Raw genomic sequence first — 20,030 nt, forward strand, 5'->3', positions numbered from 1 at the left:
AATTACAAAGGCATTGGTTTACTTCACATTTAATCATAACAATCTAACTTCTATGGCAATATTTATGTAATAAACTTGTGGAAGAAAAGTAGATTTTAACCACTCTGCAGCATTATAGATCCCTGTCCCCTAGACATAGGCATGTTGGGTTCCATGGGGGTCAGAGTGTTCCAGGTTAGATGGCTGGAAACACCCTCACCTTCATGAGCTTGGCAGGAGTTGTGGTGGTGAATACTTGAGTGATTTTAGGACAACTAATTTTTCTTTCCTGTGCAGTTATCAGCTTCACTATAGTTCAATGAGAGGTGAAAAGAAAAAAAACACTCTATGGAAGTTTACCACTGTAACTGTCAAAGGTATCTTGCAGTGGTGGTAGAAAACACAGCTAAATAGACTTCATCTTCTCAAACATGTTAATTAGAAATGATACGATGATTTTTGCGAGAAGAGAGACACAGCTAATTCTAAACCCAAGTAGGGTTCCCAGGGGCAAGGCAGCATAACTCTAACTTAACTACATAAGCATGAAGCTTAAAATTTTAATTGGGTAAGTCATACGCTATAAGACTTTAACACTAAACCCTTAAGCCTTTTACCTTATTAGATGGTCCTTCATATTCTAATCAGTATTTAATAGTTGCATAGTCACTTTTCTAAACACTATAGGGAAATTTAAGCCTTCCCCACCTGAAGTCTAGTGTGAATTTATCATATTCTCTGTAAATTCAGTAATAAGCATAGAAAGTAAAATGTCTTCCTCATATTGGTAATGAATCAATCTCATCCTCATATTGGTAATGAATCAATCTCAGGAGGTGCAGTGGGAATAAAAAAATGTTAAAAAAGTCTGTATAACAAAACAGCCAATTATGATCAAAACCCTGTTTAGGTTTTTACAATAGAAAATAGATGTAGTATTGAAATAACACAAATTTTGAATCATTATTAACTTTATTTGTCACTCTTTATAGACATTGGTCCACTTTCACATAAAAAGTAGGGAGTATCTACTTCCACTTAACAACTTAACATTCTATATAGAACAATTTTGTACCGTAAACCAGAGTAACTTACACAAGGGGAAAAATGACTGAAATCATGCCCCAAGATGTCCCCCAAATGTTTTTGTGTATATGATTACAAGTGTCTTAACGCCACAAAGCTAGTTCCTTCTTACATTAATGTAGTATGTTTAATATCCACACTTGACCATTCAGATCACCAAAATTTCAGAAGAGATTAAAAAAAACAGCTATCATCTGTCAATCAGATGCAATTGAAAATGTGAATGACTGTGGAAGCACATTCATACTTAATAGCTGCTTGAAGTTAAAAACCTTTTCTTGTTTCAGAGATATTTACATTAAGACATTTACAAATGGTTCATAGTATATAACAGCCCAAATGTCACTTTTAACCTGTCCTGTGTAAGGAAGTTAAACATTTCAAATTCAGTGCATTTTCCCGACATAAATAACACAAACTATTCTAAATGTTTTACATTTATTACAGTGCATATTTCCAAATAGTAGATGGAATGAAATTATATTAAATGGTTATATCATCGTATTTAAGCATATTATGGAATCTATATCACACAAGTCAACTCACATCAATACTATATAACTCACTCTAAAAGAACATCACAGGCACACACAAAAGAGAACAAAATCTGTTTGTTTGTTTTTTTTTATAAATTTAAAGTGTACTATCTAGTTTAAACTACACTAAAAGATTTATTTTAATGAAAGAGCCAATTTTCAAACCCTCTTTCTTTCCAAGTTTGTCATAAGGAAAGTTCAATCCATTCGAATCTTCTGGTTTGTCATCCTATAAATGATGCTATCATATCCAGGATCCATGTTCCAAATATTGTAACAGGTGACAATCAGAGTCAAGGCCAAGCCGATCATTATCCAAAGTACCAGGTTGAAAACCACGGGATATTCAAAATTATATTTATATGCAAGGTTATAGGTAGTTGAGGGGTCCTTCTACAATAAAAGAAAATCAAGATGGAAGAATATTAAGTTAGGAAATTACCACAATTTGATAGCTGTGATTCATTTCTGTAACAAACATACTAAGTGGCATAAGAGCTACATATACTAGGAACTAAGAAGGAGGAGCCTTCATGAAGAAGATAAACACTGTTGGTGGAAGCAGAAAGTGGCTCAACTGCTTGAGAAAATTTGGCAATACCAATAAAGTTGATGGTGTGCATATACGGTGATCCAGCCAGTTCATACCCTAGGGAACACTTGTATATGTGTAGAGAGACATGTACAAGGATGTCTATCAACAGAATGGATAACTGGCACATCCGTGCAATGAACATGTAGCAGTAAAATGACCTCAACTACTCGATCAGCATGCATGACTCTTAAATACTGAGCCTTTGCTCAGAGAAAAAACATAGTATGATTCCAAACAACACTGTTTAAGCCGAAATGAAGTGAAAGTGTTAGTCACTCAGTTGTATCTGACTCTGCGACCCCATGGACTGTAGCCCACCAGGCTCCTCTGTCCATGAGATTTCCCAGGCAAGAATACGGAGTGGGTTGCCATTTCCTTCTCCAGGGTATCTTCCCAACCCAGGTCTCCTGCATTGCAGGCCGATTCTTTACCATCTGAGCTATCAGGGAAGTCCTTGAGGATAAATACATCTGTATTAAAACTGTAAAGAAAAGCCAAGGAATGGTTAACATAATATTCGAGAGAGCAGGTTCCTCTAGGTGGGGAAGATAGAAGTAAGACAAGAGGGAGCTTCAAAGGAACAGGTATTAATCCTTCAGCTTTAGAGTATTACATGTTAAAAATTCTTTAACTAGTATTACATGTTACATACTTTTGTATCCTGTGTGTGGAGGGTGTATCCTGCCAGGGAGGTTTTCATTCATTTCTGCTGGGTGGGGGCCACCCCTCTTACCAGCTTAGGACCAGGGTTTGTGTTGATTTCTTGGCCCGAGGCTTCCCTAGGAGACATTCCACCAGCCCCAACACATACCCTGCCTGCACAGCACCCAAGTGGCCTTTCTGTCTCCCTTTGCTGGTGTGTGCGTGCTAATGTCACTCCAGTCATGTCTGACTCCTTGCGACCCTATGGACTGTAGCCTGCCAGGCTCCTCTGTCCATAGGATTCTCCAGGTAAGAATACAGGAGTGGATTGCCATGCCCTCCTCCAGGGGATCTTCCTGACCCATGGTTTGAACCAGTGTCTTTTACGTCTCCTGCATTGGCAGGCAGGTTCTTTACCACTACCACCACCCGGAAGTCCCCCTTTGCTGGTAGGTAGGCTGTTTTCTAATCTACCCTCTCATTGTGGGCCCTTTTGGCATCCCAGCTACACAAGGAAGTCTCAGTTCCAACTCCCGACAGAGAGCCAGTCCCTTGGTAACCCAACTGGCAATGTCCTCAGGATAGCCTGGTTACTACACAGTTCTCCAGTTCCCTTTACTTTCTTGAGAGTTAAACTATGCACTCAAAAGGGTGATTTTTTTTTTTTTTTTAAGGCCATTATTTAGATGCTCTGTCGTGTGAAAATTTTTCGGTCTGTCTAGCCTGGTGTACTGTTTTAAACAGAGGTTCTCCCACTCCTATTTAGGAAGAAACAATCTCAAACCAGCCATGTCCAGACTGTCTTGAACACACATTACCTTTGAGCATCTCACTCTTCAGTCCCGTGGGGCCCAAAGGAGCGTGTCCATAAAAGACGGGGGATCTGACTGCTCTGAGAGATAAAGCCAGCTGTAAATAATGTTCTTGGCCACATGATGCTTCGGCTGTGCGCATATACACTTGTTTTACTAGGGCTGGCACCCTTGCCTATGATCCTCTAAATGCTTAAAAATCAAAGTAAGATCCAGGCCAAAAATTTGTAGAATTATAGAGAGAGTACATAGCAGGAAAATGTACCACAAAGATGATGTGCCTCTGAGAAAAGCAGATTCCACAAGTTGAGAGCACCACACTCCTCCTGCATGCTAATGTCTGACATCTCCGTGTAATACCTGTATTTGAATTATCTCACCAGCTCCGACAGAGTTGCTTTTATCCCTAACAAAGTACATTATCTGATTACAACCCCAAAGAACTGAGCATCACTTACAAAACACAATACCTCCGTGGATAAGAGAAACCTATGTTTTTAATCATTTTTCAGATTTACTGATTGCTCATGCATACTGCCCACAGGTGATACAAGATTTGGTGGGTTTTTTAAGAGTTCATTTTACAATTTTAAAGCATGATCCAAAAATGTACTCACCACTTGTTTTGTCTCAAGGATATTCCTCGTCTTCCTCACAAGGGATGTGTCGAATGATCTGACAGTCACTAACTCTACCACTGCATTCCCACCATAGAGATTGTACATGTCATCTGCAAACTGAAGCGTTAATGGCATTAGTAAGAATCTCAAAACACATACTTATTAAAATTTTTGTAAAGCTTCAGTGCACCTACAAGAACAAACACAATTACCTATTGGCTCATGAAATGCAGTCTTAAAATAGGCAAGTCTTAAAGGTTTTGATTATATTAAAATATTCAGAAAACTGTTAAGATTCAGCTCAAATACTCAGAATAAGAAAGTAGTCACTGAATTTGTTGGTGTATAAATTGGGAGCAGGGAAGTGGAAAAGGAAATCTTTCTAAGTGGTCTCTGGTTAATCATACCTACAAAGGTTTTAACTGAAGCCTCACTGAAGGGCTGCAGGTGGATAACTTCAAGGGCAGAGGAAAAGGAGCATTTACTAGTATCTACTACATGTCTGGTGCTGTGCCAAGTGTTGTTCTTTGATTATTTCATAGGGTTTAATGGCGACAGCGTTTCAGGGAAGATGAAAGTCCTGGCAATGGATGGTGGTACAGTTGCACAACAATGTGAATGTTTTTAGTGCCACAGAACTGTACACTTACAAATAGTTAAATGGTAAATTTTACGTTAGCTATATTTTGCCATGATGAAAAGAAAAAAGTACTGTACTAGAGTTACCAATCATTTCCTATGCTGCCTCTGCCAGCTTTGGAAAGAGATGATCTCTGGTAGTTCTTTGGTGGTCCAGTGGTTAAGATTCAGCTCACTGCCAGGGCCCAGGTTCAATCTCTGGTGGGGAACTAAGATCCTGCAAGCTGTGCTGCACAGCTCAAAGACGGAAAGACACACTGACATCCCACTATATACCTGTGACCTACCTACTCCATCCTCAGCCCTCAAAGAAGGTGAGTAAAAGACTTCAATCAGTAGTCTTTCACTAAGCAGATTTTCCCATTAGGAAGCAAAAAGTCAAATGGTCATACTCTTAACTGCTCACACTCCATCGATGATTTACCTTTTGCAGAGCATCAATAAGGATCTTAGAGGCATCTCTAAATTGTTCAGAGTCTTCCCCATAGTGTTTCCCAATTTCATCCAGGCCTGCTAGCTCCAGTGAGTATAAATCAGGAGAATGATCCTTGGCTAGATGCTTATGTCGAGACAACTTAGGAGAACAAACAAAAGGAAGTGGATAAAGTAATGTCAAACACAGCCAGTTGGAGTTTTATAGCTAAACGGTACAACAGGGGCTCCCCAGTGTACCACGGTCTGGGCTTCCCAGGTTGCTCGGTGGTAAAGATCCACCTGCCAATGCAAGAGATGTGGGTTCGACCCTTGGGTGGGGAAGATCCCCCGGAGGAGGAAATGGCAACCCACTCCAGTATTCTGCCTGGAGAATCCCATGGACAGAGGAGCCTGGTGGGCTACAGTCCATGGGGTCACAAAGAGTCAGACACGACTGAGTGACTGAGCATGCATGCACATACCACAATATACAAAGTCTGGGAGGGTGGCAAATGGAACTGGTTAAAATGGGAGTTTCTGAAATCCAACACAGATCTTAGTTTTTAGAAGCAATTATAATAAAAACTTGTTTTAAAATTTCTTAAAAACCTCAGATATGGGCCAGGGTATGAGAGAACAGGTAGTTGGACCAGTCTGATCCTAGAGAGAGACAAGCCCATCAGTGCTCACCTCCACACCACTAGCACTACACTTCCACACTCCCCCAACCAACGCCACTGAAAGTTTGGCCAACAACTGTAGAAGATAGCACACAGGTTAAGTTTTTCTATTTGATCATAGGATTGAAAAGAAAAAAAAAACCATTCACCGCCCCCCCCCCCCCCCCCCAAAAAAGAACATACTACAGGCATTTTTATCCCCTTCCTGATTTGACAGCACTGTTAGTCAAAACTGTATTTTCTATTGAGGTCTATTTTAGACCCAAAGATAAAGATAGAGTAATTAAGTCTTAACATCTGAGGAGAAATCAACAGGTCAGGACTATAGCCAGGGGAGGCCTTACTCCTAGGCCTGTGTACTTGGAATCTCTCTCCTAAAAGTAAAAATGCGGAGTAATGTGTTAACATGAGATGAGTTCAAAATCCCCAACACCACCACTAATTTCTCAACTTGCATGGAATCAAATCTAAGGCATATGTAAACTTTTTGATGGGTTTCATTACCATTCAAGGAATCTCTAGAAATGTCTTCTGAAGCCAGAATAAATGGAACTGACAAATGAGAGTAGCCTACTTACCAAACTTGAAATATCACGTAGCACTTGCAGTTCAGAAAGAAAAAGGAGATCAACCTGCAGAGAGCAGAAAGAAATGAGCATTATCTTAAATATGCATCCAAGATCTGTATTTGCCATCTATCAAGCGAGGCACAGGGTGTTACAGACATTAAACACATGAGTGAATTTATGCAAGTGTCCTCCATTTGCTAGGTTCACTTCAATTGAAAATGCTTACAGAATAGTACTTCCTAACAAAATGGTGATAAGTTATTCTCCAGCACAGCGACTACCTCTCAATAACTTTATTTTTGATAAAGCCATGATAAAGCATCCAAACTCTACAGTGGTTTTCCCTCAGGGCATCAGAATATTCTGGCGCACTGCAACGAGGTCTTGCCAATAGCCTCATTTGCTCACATCCCTTGAAGAATAAAAGGTGGTAGTCCTGGTCATCAGAGTAGGTGAAAGGAGGCTACCACAAAGGTGGCATGCCGTGTGGTTAAGAGGGTGCATGAACAGGTGAATAGGTGGTAAAGCTGACATACAGGAGTCAAAGGAAGGGTAGCGCCCTACACTGGACAGCTGAGAATGAATAGGAAAATGAGGCAACACACCAGAAGAGGCAGTGAGTAATAGCTCCCACATTACCAGATTTACCCAGTTCCACCCACTACCAAAGTGGTTACTGTGATTTCTGGCCTGTCAGGATTAACTGGTGGCAACCCTTGCACTAGTATGTCATACTATTTACTATAGCCCAGCTCACAAAAAGAGTCAGTTCATGAGAATCATTTTTTAAAAATTACACTAATGGAAAAAAAGAATCTACTCAAGCAGGAAGCTTGTAAAACTTTTCATCTTCTAAAATTTCAAGTTTGCTCCAAAGTCAGAGGCATGAGAAATTAGTAATATTCATTTATTCATTCAATGACTACACTACTTACTTCATTGTTCCTACTCAGAGAATTGAGGGGAAGTGAAGTGAGAACAGAGTTTTCTTGAAACAGTCGATTGCGGAGCTGTCTGAGCGTTACTGAGAGATCTTCAAAAACTGAGTTTGCCTTCCCCACCATGTACACTCTCTGGAAGAAGAATCCAAAATTGTATTACATTCTGCAGATTAATTCCAATACACCAAAGTCTATCAGCATTTTTCATAAAATTCGTTTTAAATTTTCATTAAATAATGAGAGCTTATTTTTCAAAGCATTTAAAATAAAAACTATCACAACTTACTTCCTCACTGGGAGCCAACTGCAAAACCACAGGAGTTTCTTCAGAAAATAAGGAGTGAATGGAATTTGCCACGCTGTCAAGACTAAAAGGAACTGCCTGAAATTTAAGAGTGAGACCTTAATTATTATCTGAACCCAAGTAGGAAGAAAAATCATTTAAATAGTATTAAAAAGGGAGCCTTAAAAAAAAAGTACCAGCATTTTCTATGGAAATTTAAAAGACCCAAATCATATCCAAATACAAAGAACCTGTTTGAGGATACTGAAGATTAAACAGCCCCCTAGTGGGCCAATGAGTTTGTGTCTCCAAATTGCCTAAATAAAAAACAACTTGCAAAATTAAGGACAAAACACTATCTTGTGCAAAGCATCACTTTCAGCTGGTCATGCGTGTGCTCAGCCCCTCAGTTGAGTCCAACTCTTTGTGACCCCATGGACTGTAGCCCACCAGGCTCCTCTGTCCATGGGATTCTCCAGGCAAGAATACTGGAGTGGGTTGCCATTTCTTCCTCCAGGGGATCCTTCTGACCCAGGGATCAAACCCATGTCTCTGGCATCTCCTGCACTGGCAGGCAGGTTCAGTTGGTCATTCAGGTATTTTTTAGCAGGAACACATTTGGTTTCAATATTGATAAAATGTGCCACAATGAATGTATACTCTACAATAATTTATTAACTCATTTAAGAGGTGAAGGGAATTTGAAGACTTGAATTTGATTGAAAGAAACAGACCTCATTTTTCATTTCAAAACTTTAAAAATGTTTAAGGGATGGGAGGGAGGTTCAAGAGGGAAGGGACATACATCTATGGTTAATTCATGTTGATGTAGAAACCAACACAACATTGTAAAGCAATTATTCTCCAATTAAAAATAAATAAAAATTTAAAAATAATTTTTAAAAAAGGAAAAAATGTTTAATAAGGTGTAGGGTTTAGTCTTCAGAGGGACTGAAGATTCCTAGGCAAGGCACAAAGTATGTCACAAGAAATTTGAATGTGAAATTTATCTTGGGACCACATGGTATTAATAAACTGAAATTGGTAATTGTGATAAAATGTACTTTTTCCCCTGAATTTCTTGTTACAGTGTAACATACATATGGGGCTTCCCAGGTGGCTCAGTGCTAAAGAATCTGCCTACCAATGTAGGAGACACAGGGTCTGATCCCTGGGTCGGGAAGATTCCCCTGGAGGAAAAAATGGTAGCCCACTCCAGTATTCTTGCCTAGAAAATTCCCATGGACAGAGGAGATTTGTGGGCTACAGTCCCATGGGGTTACAAAGAGTTGGACGCAACTGATCACGCATGCGCACAACATACATATAATATGGTACATAAATCTTGGCTTAACAATTCAGGGAATATTTATAAATGGATATTCATATGGCCCCACCAGATCCAAATAAAACATCAGCACCCTACAAGCCTCTCTACCAACTCCCTCCACCCCCAAGAGTAATCAAAATTCTGACTTCTACTCCCATAGACCTGTTTCTGCTCCCACGTTATTTTTTAAAAGAGATAATGGTAATTTTTTCCCTCAAAAAGTATTTTATTCTTATCATTATTAAAACAAGCAATATAGTAGCAATGTTTTTGTTTTAATGGAGATTTCTCAGAGTGACTTTTTTCAGTAGTTTCTTTTACTATTAAAAGGTTCATGTTTATAAGTAGCAATGTTAACGTGGGCCAAGCAGAAATAAATGTTTAGTAACTGAAATTAATTTTTTTCTCTTACTCAATGCATATCAACTCTTCCCCAGATTCTCTTCAAATAAGTTAATGTTTAACTGAAGAAGGGGAAGAGAGTTCCAACTTGCAAAAGCATCCTTTTTATAAGCATCCGGAGTCAGCCACAAAGCGCTCCTTTTGCAATCCCACAGTCAACTTCTTGGGCTTTGGAAGGAATATGAGAACACGTAACACAACTCTCCAGCCGCATTTCACCCCAGTGGCATTCATGGCAGGAAAGCTGAAGATTAAAGGTGGCATGTCCCTAGCAGTCAAACTGGAGAAGCTACTGAGTCAGGTGAACGCCAAACTGGGGAGGAAGAACGGATACAGACCTGCTAAACTGGAAAAGGAAAAAAAGCTCATGCTTAAAACTATAAGGATACGCACATGTTTGTCCTAGAGAAAACAGAAATCCTCTATCTATAGGACTTGAAACTAATGATAACAGCTAGCTAATCAAAGAGAAGCTTCATTAAGTGGAATTCTAAAGTTTTTGTTTGTTTTGGGGTGGATCTTTTCCCTTAGAGGCAGTCAGTCAGGGTCAAGCAGTAACATGAGCTCTTTTCAGTTTCTACTCATGTAAAATGAGGCTACTCTTTTTAAAATGTTTAATTTCAGATTGTAGGCTAATGAAAATCTGAAGGGCATTTTGGATTTTTAATGTATTTTTTTAAAGAGATCTTCTACAGTGATTTTCACAGAAAATCACACACAGCAAGCTACTTAATAATGTTTGTGAAGACTAAGAAAAATGTTTTAATACACCTTTCGTTTTTATTGTTCCCTTCCATTTACTCTGAAATTCTTCTGTTTCTTTAGCTCACAAATTTCCAATCTTTGAAATTATCTAACATGTGCATTTAAGGTTATAAATTTCATTCTTACCACTTTAGCTGCACCCCACAATTTTAAAAATATATGGTACATTTCAGTTCCAAATAATTTCAAAATCTCTGCTGTAGTTTTCTCAACCGATGATTTAGGACTGTGTCTGTTCCAATATCTTTTCTTATTGACTTTTAAAAAATTTTTATACACATGCCACTTAAGAGACCAGTAGTTCTATAAGATTTTTTATGAAAATAAGTTTGCCCGTTTCCTATTCCTCTGAGGTACTCACTTTCTTTCCTCCATCTTTCTTCCTCACTTCAAGTTAATTTTTTTCAGTCTTATTGAGATAATTGACATATATCACTGTATAAGTTATCACTGTGAAATTATTACCACAGTAATAATTACCATCATCATACAGATACAAAAAAGAGAAAACAAAAAAGAAAATTTTTGTCCTTGTGATGAGAACTTAGAATTTACTCTTGACAACTTTGATATGTATCATACAGCAGTGTTAACTACACTCGTCATGCTGACAACATTACATCCTTTGTACCTACTTGTAGCATTCGCTTTCAAATCCTTTGTCTCCTTTTCTTCTTACCACCATCCTAAATAATGTGTTTATATTGCTACATCTTGACTTTACAATTTTAGGCACTGCCTATTCACTGCCCATTATAGAAGATGAGGATTTAGCTCTCCCACATCACCAGCCAGAGCCCTGTCTCCTTACATGCAGTTTCTCTCTCTGCACCTTTCCAACAGTTACATCATAAATCATTTTATTATGTCTACTTAAACAGTATCCTCAGCCTGGCTTCATACTGTCCAGTCGCTGCTTTTCCCTTCTTGCACTTCAAATCCCCAACGGCAACAATGAGGAGTCTGCTACCGTTTTGCTCTCATTCCTCTGTCACGACTGTATCTCTTCTCTCTGGTAAGACTCAGTGTCCTTGATGGGTCTTCAGTTTCACTCATATTTAGGCGTTGATTTGACTTTAGCCTACCTCAGTGTGCTCTAAACCCGAGGACTCATAGCTTGTGTTTGTTTCTATCATTTGAAGTCATTTTTTAAAAGTATCATTTTTTTTTTTCAGATTTAACTGCACTGTGATCCGAGAAGGTGGTTTATATGATACTGATAGTACCCATTGAGCTTTGCCTTGTGGCCTAGTACATGGTCATTTTTTTGGTAAACATGTCATGTGCTTGGAGATACTGTATACTAGACCACAGGAAAAGTCTGAAAAGAATCCCCCCTCCCAAATCAGCATCGTATATACCAGTGTTATAATGCAATGAAATTAGAAACTGAATAATTAAAAATTATCCTGAAAGAACCCACATGTTACAACACTTCTAAATAACTCATGGGTTAAAGAAATCAATATAAATTACAAAATATTTTTAAGTGGAAATGAAAGTACCACATCTCAAAAATAACTACCTCTAGTTTCTAGCCGTTCCTTTAACTTTCTCACCATTTTAATATATGTATGTATTTTCAAGTCTCTTTTTGGGACTGGTTTATTATCTGTAGTTCTAGGGGGTGAATTTTGTTTGTTGGACCTGCTGACTTTCTCATGGCATTTTTTCCCCTTCAAGTGTTCGGTAAATTCAACTCTTCAATTCTTTCTTTTACCAAAACAGCCCTGGATTGTAGACATATATCTGTGTGGGGTGCATTGTGTGAATTTGAAGTAGCTAACTGCCCAGTATAAGCCCATAGTTCAGATTTCTCATAGGGGGCTCTTTGCGTTCCACAGCTAAGGCTGGCAAGCCAGCTCCTCTGTGGTAGCCCTGGGGCAGCTGGGGGTTCCTTTCAAGAACAAGACAGCATTTTTATAGCCCCTGGCTTTCTGTAAGGAACACAATTTCACCTTCAGCTCCTGCTCATCACTGTGGCTTCCATATTTTCTATTTATATCTGGCACCTCTGTGTATCCCTTTCTTGCTTTCAATTTTATACATGTAAAGATGTTTGCTGACTCCATACACTTACAGTAGAAGGAGGGCCTTTCCCAACAGTTCAGTCAGCCATATTGCCTGAAAAGCCAGTAAAGGAATAAGTGAGCCAGCAAAACTGCCCCCAATCTTTTCCTTACCAAAAGAAATGATAAAATTCTGAAGGGAAGGTGATGAAATAATGCCCAAGAATATGTCAACAGGTTACACCCTCAATTGGTTTCTTTTTCAATCCTCTGACTATTCTCAGAGCGGGGCAATTTCTTCACCTCTTACCTTAGAAAGTACTCTCATGCATAGCAAGCAGCCAAGTTTCAATCAATTTGCAACCATCATATTAAAAAAAAACGAAACTGCCTTTTACTTATTAGGGCATTAAAAGAAAGACGAGTGTTTAGAACACAATCCATAATGACAGCTGACAAGACAAAATTTTAAATGCATCCCTTTAATTCTTTATAGTAAATACTCACATTCTCCAAAGGGTACGAAATGACACTGCCTGGGGGTAGAGCAAGCTTGTCCACTCCTTTCACCATCACCATAACAGTAGCCCGAGGACGGTGGAATAGGTTACCTACTGCAAGGCCCGGCCAAGAAAGGTCCTGCACGTTGAAAAGCATGAAACTGTGCTGAATTATCAATTCAGGAAACCATTTCCCCAGTAACATCTGACAAGCACAATTAAGGGGTTCTGGGATGATACCAGCAATGAAAACTCATAGGGACAGCAAACATCTTATTTAAGGCAGTAGCTGCAATCTCCTAATTGAGGATGCTGAGTTCTACCTTCTTCATTTTAACGGCTACAGACTTGAAACAGTAAAGTCTAATAATAAGTCATCTCAAACCTTCTGTGGAAAAAAGCAGGCAAGTGAACAAAATGTAGGTACTTTCCAAATTCCAGATTATGAAATACTTTCTCCTCCATGTAACTGTGGATATTTTCTTCCCTCACATCGTCCTTTGCCCTTATCTACTACAATATCACGTTTCTCTTTCACAGTGACACAGCAAGACTACAACATTCTCTTTAGACTAAGCACTTTATAAATAAAATTCCTGCTGAAAGTGACTGTAGTTTATTAATAATTACTTCTAAAGGTTATTTTGACAGCCATTTGTAGTCAAAATAGTTTATTAATAATTACCTCTAAAGGTTATTTTGACAGCCATTTGTAGTCAAAATTAAGTTCATAAAGAATAAGGTACAAATTTCATACTTAAACAGCAAGTCACATTCATGCAAGGAGCTCCACCCAGAGGCCTAACCTAGAGGCAGTTCCTGTGCACAGCTTCTGGTTTCAAGGGCACTGAGGACCTAGGAAGAACATTCCTCTGAGTGACTGATGATGTCTACAGACCACCTCAAAAGCATCAAACCTTAAAGTGGGAGGAGACAGGGAGATAGAACAAACTCCATCTCCTTTCTTCCAGCCCTGAGCTTGAAGCTCTCTCATGTTGACTGGATCTAGGCCCTCTCCGCAACAATCGCACGTAAGCAGTCGGTTACTACAACAGGTTATGACTACTGACCACATTATTTTCCTAAACTCAGGTAAGATGTATATACACTGCATCATTCATAATAAATTGCAATGGGCTGAATGCTTGTGTCCCCTCAAAACTCATGTTGAAATCCTAACCCCCCCCCATGTGATGGTATTAGGAGGAGGGGCCTGAGGGCGGGAACTAGGTCATGAGGATGGAATCCTTATAAATGAGATTAGACCCCTTATAAAGGGGACTCCACAGGGCTCTCTCTACCACATACAACAAGAAGTTGGCACTCTGCAACCTGGAGAGGACCTTCACCATGCTGGCACCCTGATCTTGGACTTCCAGCCCCTAGAACCGGAAGAAATAAGTGTTGTTGTTTATAAAACACCCAGTCTGTGGTACTTTGTAATGGCAGCCTAAACTAAGACACAAATCTATCACATGTACTGCAGAAAACCAATAAATTTATACATCCTATTAACAGCAGGACAGATGCATTCGCTAATAAAGCAAAGGACGTCACTACTATGAATAAACGATTACATGGTTAATGTTTTATAATGATTTGCTTTCATAACCAAGCTTGGAACACTTACCTAAAATCTCCCTGACTACAAATTAATTTTTTACTTTTATAATCTGTACCTATGTTTGCCTGCTACTCTCTTGGGCTATTAAAATAAATCAACAAAAATGCTTTCAGAAGCAGCTCCAGATATTTTTTAAAAATACTCATACCTCTTTCACAGAGAAGCCCATGGACAATGCAGCCACGTCTGGGATTCGCTCTCCTGGAATAGGCCAATTTCCATTCCGGAAAACAACAGACCCTGGTGATCTTAATATACTGAATTCGTTCCCAAAGACATCTGAAAAGAAAACAGATTAATAGTCAGCATCACAAAATTTCTGCAACCGCACTGAAAAATTTTAAATACATACTTTCCCATTCTCCATTGACTTAGCATACTAAATGTTGAACGGACAAAATGCTGAATCCTAAACATCAATAAATTCTTTTACAAAGTATACTGCAAGAATTTAAGTCCATACCTTCTGCTATAACAAAGTTACAGCAATGAAACGATTCTCATAATGATGTAGATGCCTTCCTAAACAGGGGCATGTGACAATTTGGCAAGAATTAGAAATCAGTAGCATTTCTCCAGATTTTCAAGAACAAAAACCAAAACCCTGACCCCAACTAGAAAGGAAGAAAATAAACTTGAAATCTCTAAGTTATTTCTACCACCAGTTCTCTCTTCAAAATGCAAATTCAAAAAATCTCTAGTATATCACTCTGAAATTTCAACCGGTTAGTCTATCTTAGGATAGATCCCAGCTTTCCTTATGTCCCACAGGCAAAACTAGTGAAATGAGAACTGTCAAATGGGGGGGGTACACATTACCAGTTAGAAGGGTAATACTTCAGACTGTAGACACAAAGTCCAAGACATAGTATTTCCAACGGACATACAGGAGGCCGAGAAAAGGTAGACTCCTATACCAAGAAACCGCTGCTTCATGCAGGCATCGCCACGATACCTGAAAGGTCACCCATCCTCTATGTGAACACGACTAGTGAACGGAGACGCCACCTCAACTTACAAACCCTACATTTGCCAGGAATCATCTCCATTGTCCCAACACTCGAATTCTTCACAAAGTGTAAGAAGTTGGCTTCCCAACTTGGAACAGACCCTGTACCAGAAGTTAGGTGGCTGTATGGTTGGGGGCATAAAAAGCTGGCCCTGTACAGCACGAGTCCCATGAGGGCAGGGGTTTGGGTTTGTCTTCTTCACACAGTAGCCCCAGGGTTGAGAACAGCGCCTGGCACACTGCTGCTCCATAAATACTTGTTGAGGGAGTGAATGAATGAAGCTACACCTTGCACTAGCCCCTTTCCCCTCTCAACTGGCTCTTTTATTTGAGCACACACAAATACTTGTAGGGTGCTCCCATTCTAAAATCCAAACCACAGAAACTCTCCTTTGGTCCTACCAGCTCCCTCCTGCCTCTGCTTCCCTTCAGATGAAGAACCACCTTGGAAGAGTAGTCAGCCACCACCTGGCTCCTCTGCTTCTTTATCTCCTATATGCTACCTAACCCACAGCTTCTGACCCCACCACGCCACCGAAATGACTCACCAAATCCCAGAGACAGTTTGCAACCCTCAATTTATGTAACGTCCCAAAGCGGCTGATTCTGTCAACTCTGTCCTTGAAACTCCTGCCCTGGTCTCCCTAAGCCTGGGCCCCTGGTTTTCCTCCCAGTCTTTCTCCTCAGTTTCTTCCCCTTCCCCTGCTTTAAAGCAGTGACATGCAAACTATTTAGATTTCAACCCTTCCAGTAGGAAGCTTGAAAGTATTCCCAATATACGTAATATACTTAATATACACAATATACTTAAAAACTATACAGTCGCAAATTATAATGTAACAATGGATTCATAATATATTATGAAGCACACAAAATCAAGCACACTCCACTTTGGAGATCTGTGGCTCCATTCTTGACCCCCACTGCTTCCTGTTCTACGTTGGCTTCCCCCCTGCCTGAACCCATCTACTCCCTAAGGCTCCAAACACCAGAAGCACACTCATGGTTCCCAGATTTTTATTTGCAGCCTAGATTTCTCCTTAAGCCTGCTGCCTAGATATCCAGCAGTCTGCTGAGCATTTCCTTCCAAGTTCCATGGGTGCTTCAAACGCAACAGGTTCAGAACTGAACTTGCCGTTTTCCCACACACGCCTCCTGTATTCTCTGTAGCAAAGGATGACGCCACCTTCCACCCAGCTGTTTGAATTAATCATCTTTAAACCCTTCCTCAGCACCACAGCTCATCAACCTCTGAGTTCTGTCCATCTTTGCTTCTCATCTCCCGAGCCCTTCCCCCTCCATGTCCAGGGCCCTCCTCAGGCCCTCCTGAGGCTAGACAAAGCAGGCCTCCTTGTGACCGGTCATGCCACTCTGATTCAGTCTTCCTAGCACCTTTTCAAACTACAGATCTGAATGTTCACCCTTCAGCTCAACCACCTTCTCAGTGCCCAGAGCCTCTGAGACAAAATCCAAAACGTAACACCCAAGGCACTTCACCACCCTTTCTGTGGAATCTCTGCAACTTTAACTCCTACACGTTTCAGCTCCACCAAACTCTTTGCTCTTTTGCTCTCATATCTCTGTGCTTTTACACATACTGTTCTGTCAGAAAAGCCTTTTCTTCCCACCCCAACTGTTCACATATTTACATGTGAGGCACCTGGCCTAGGGAAATTCCCCCCAGCCTCCCTAATGTGGGCTAGAGGTTAAGAATCCTTCCCTTTGGGAACAACCACCATACTGTGCTGTCATCTCTGAATGAAGATGAAATCATCATCTAAAAAACTAAACAGGTCCTACTTTTGATCTCTGAAGAATCACTGACCAAATCGAATCCTTCTTCAACATGGCACCCCTTCACATTCACGTGTTCACCCTTGGCCTTTCCCCTCCAAACTAACCATCTGAATTTTTTTCCAAATACTCATGACCTGGTATTCACTTCTAGTTTACTTCTACTCTCTCCCCAGTTTGGTATCGCCATTTTAAATGACATATTTTTTCCTCAAATAGAGAAGTCAGATCTCTTAAAAGATGTTTTTCATTTAGTCACATTTAGTCACTGTGGAAAACAGTAATTTAACCTCATCTGACAAGACCACAGCAGTGAAGAACCTGACAGGATCAGATTCTTGGTCTGTATGAACTAGACTTTTCTAGTTAGGAAAGCAGGTTCAAACCATGTACAGAAGCAATTATTTGCCTCAGACCAAAACTTAACAAAACCCCCCAAACCTCAATGATCACAGGAAGATCAAGTATAACATTAAAACATGAATTTCAGCAAGATGTTCAGTTAAATCACAGTATCAAAGGGAAGATCTTTACATTTCCAAAACCAAGTTTAAAAAATTAAATTCTCCTGAAGTACCCAACTAGAAAGATCAGAACGACCTTGCCAGAGCCAGAGACGAAAGGAACAATACAACTCTAAAATTCTACAGTCATGAAAATAAGCCAACTACCATCAACACAACACTGGGCCCCTCCAGGGATGGAGAAGAACTGCAGACTTCAAAAACATCAAAGGTCTGTATCTCCACGTAAAATTAAACCACCATTTCCAAAGTGAAGTGTCTCAGCACTTCACAGAGCAGCGGCACAGGCCGTCTACAGATTTTTAACCTCTCAGTTTTAAATTGGCACACTGGGGAACAGGGACCCATTCTTCCCAACTGTTCTCCATGTGGTCTCATGTTCACCACCCTCCGGCCCCTAGTTCCAGCACCCATCATTCTCACACCTGTGTCACAGCAGGTACAATAGGAAAGGCCCATGCTTTGGAGCCCACTGATCTGGGTTCAATTCCAGGTTTGCTGCTTACCACTTGCGTGCTGTGGGGTAATTTATCTAGGCTTGACCACTCTCCTAAGGACTGATGCAAAATTAATTACATGATACATGGGAAGAGGCCAAATAGGAGCTGACTGGCATTCTCCTTGCTCAATATTGGGGAACCTAGATTCACCGAGAAAGCTACCATTTGACATGTGACCCCAAGAACGTGACTCATGTCTTAGTTTCCAAATCCTTAAAATTGGGAACTACTGCAAACTTTACAGAGAGGTACCTGGAATCCTCCTTGAGAAAATAATCACACAAAAACAATTACTAATACTCCACTTCCAACTTTCGTATCCTAAAACCGTGGGGAGGGGGGAGGGGGGATTTCACCAATTACTGATGACAACTGCTACAAATGAAGACACCAAAAAATGCCAAGAAAAGCAGCAGCTAAGGGCAGCTGGGACATCGGCCTCTTCGCAAAGGGCTGCAGTTCATCAGCTGATTGAAGTACCCAACTAGACAGATCAGAACGACCTTCCGGTCCTCCGAAGCGCCTCCCGAGGCGGAAGAGGCCGGAGTGAGACAGCTGGACGCGCCTTTCTCGAAGAGGCGGAAGGTGGAGGCCGGCTCAGGTGCCCCCACGCAACCCAGCCCCGCCCCGCCCGGCCCAGTCCCTGCAAGCCCGCCAGGCCCCGCCGCCACAGGCTGGCCCAGAGACAAGACCGAGAGAGAGACGGCTGGGGCGAGGCCACCGCCGGCTGCCCGCACTGCGGCACCCGCCCCACTGCCGCCCACCCTTGGCTGCCCGCGACCCCCGAGCCCAGCGGCCCTCGGAGCTCCCTCGCGGAGCGCGCCCTGCCCGCTCCCGGGTCCTCACCCGCCACCAAGAAGGACAGGAACACGACGAGCACAGCCATAGTTCCGCGGCGGCTGCAGCAGCGCAGGGCGACGCGGAACTGGCCAGCAGGACGCTACGACCGGCGCAGCACGAGGGGGTGACGAGCTCGGGCTCGCCCCGACTCCCAGAGCCCGCCCTGCCGTCGCCTCCCGCTGGGACGGTCTCCGCCTTCTCCACCAATCCCTAGCTACGCCGCGCTTTGCGGGAGAAACGTAGCTTGGGAAACGTCAGCGTGATGGAAGGAGCCTAACGTGATGGATGGAAGGCCCTGCCAATGTCAGGCAACGATCGCCGAGTAGGGCAGTCCCTCCCCCGGCCCGTGACGAAGGGTCATGAGATGGAGGGTAGGGCTGGGGATCGGGGGCTGAGGGGGAAGGACGGAACCTATCAAGGGTTGCAGAGAGCCCCAGAGAGACCACATGGTGGGGCTGCCTCCCGGGTGTGGACCCTTTCGCCAGTCTCGAGTGCCGGTCTCCTACCAGGGTGTGTGTCGCGGTCGCGTGGTCCCGCCCCACTAGGGGTGCAGCTGTGAAAGCTGCAAGGCTGGTTTGGGCTTCGCTCTAACAATTACACAGATGCTGAGCACCTGCTTGGAGGAAGCCAGGCGCCTCGGGAAATCCCAGCACTCCAAGTAGGGGTGCCAGATAAACTACAGGACGCCCAGTTACGTTTGAATTTCAGATAAACAACGAATAATTTTTAGGATAAACGTCGTGAATATTTCATGGGACATACTTAAACTAAAAAAAAAGTTATTTGTTGTTTATCTGAAATTCAAATATAACTGGGCGTCCTACGTTCTGATTTGCTAAATCTGGCAACCCTAAGACTTATTGATCTACCCAAGAGTTCGTTCATTATTTCCTTCATCCATCCTTTAGTATGTGAAGGCTGCTGCTGCTGCTGCTAA

General features: G+C 41.5%; 1 protein-coding gene across 1 annotated transcript; it reads right to left on the reverse strand.

Annotated features, from left to right (window-relative positions):
- Positions 1–932: 932 nt before the first annotated feature.
- ATP6AP2 (ATPase H+ transporting accessory protein 2) lies at positions 933–19,267 on the reverse strand. Its single transcript, XM_070784759.1, has 9 exons — positions 19,100–19,267; positions 14,575–14,705; positions 12,810–12,941; positions 7,800–7,895; positions 7,508–7,645; positions 6,582–6,635; positions 5,334–5,483; positions 4,268–4,387; positions 933–1,994 (listed from the first exon to the last, which is right to left on the reverse strand). Exons 1-9 carry the CDS (start codon positions 19,137–19,139, stop codon positions 1,800–1,802), a joined length of 1,056 nt encoding a protein of 351 aa, XP_070640860.1. The 5' UTR covers positions 19,140–19,267; the 3' UTR covers positions 933–1,799.
- Positions 19,268–20,030: the final 763 nt, after the last annotated feature.

The sequence above is a fragment of the Bos indicus genome, chromosome X (genome assembly GCF_029378745.1).
Source record: "Bos indicus isolate NIAB-ARS_2022 breed Sahiwal x Tharparkar chromosome X, NIAB-ARS_B.indTharparkar_mat_pri_1.0, whole genome shotgun sequence".
NCBI classification, from domain to species: Eukaryota; Metazoa; Chordata; class Mammalia; order Artiodactyla; family Bovidae; genus Bos; species Bos indicus.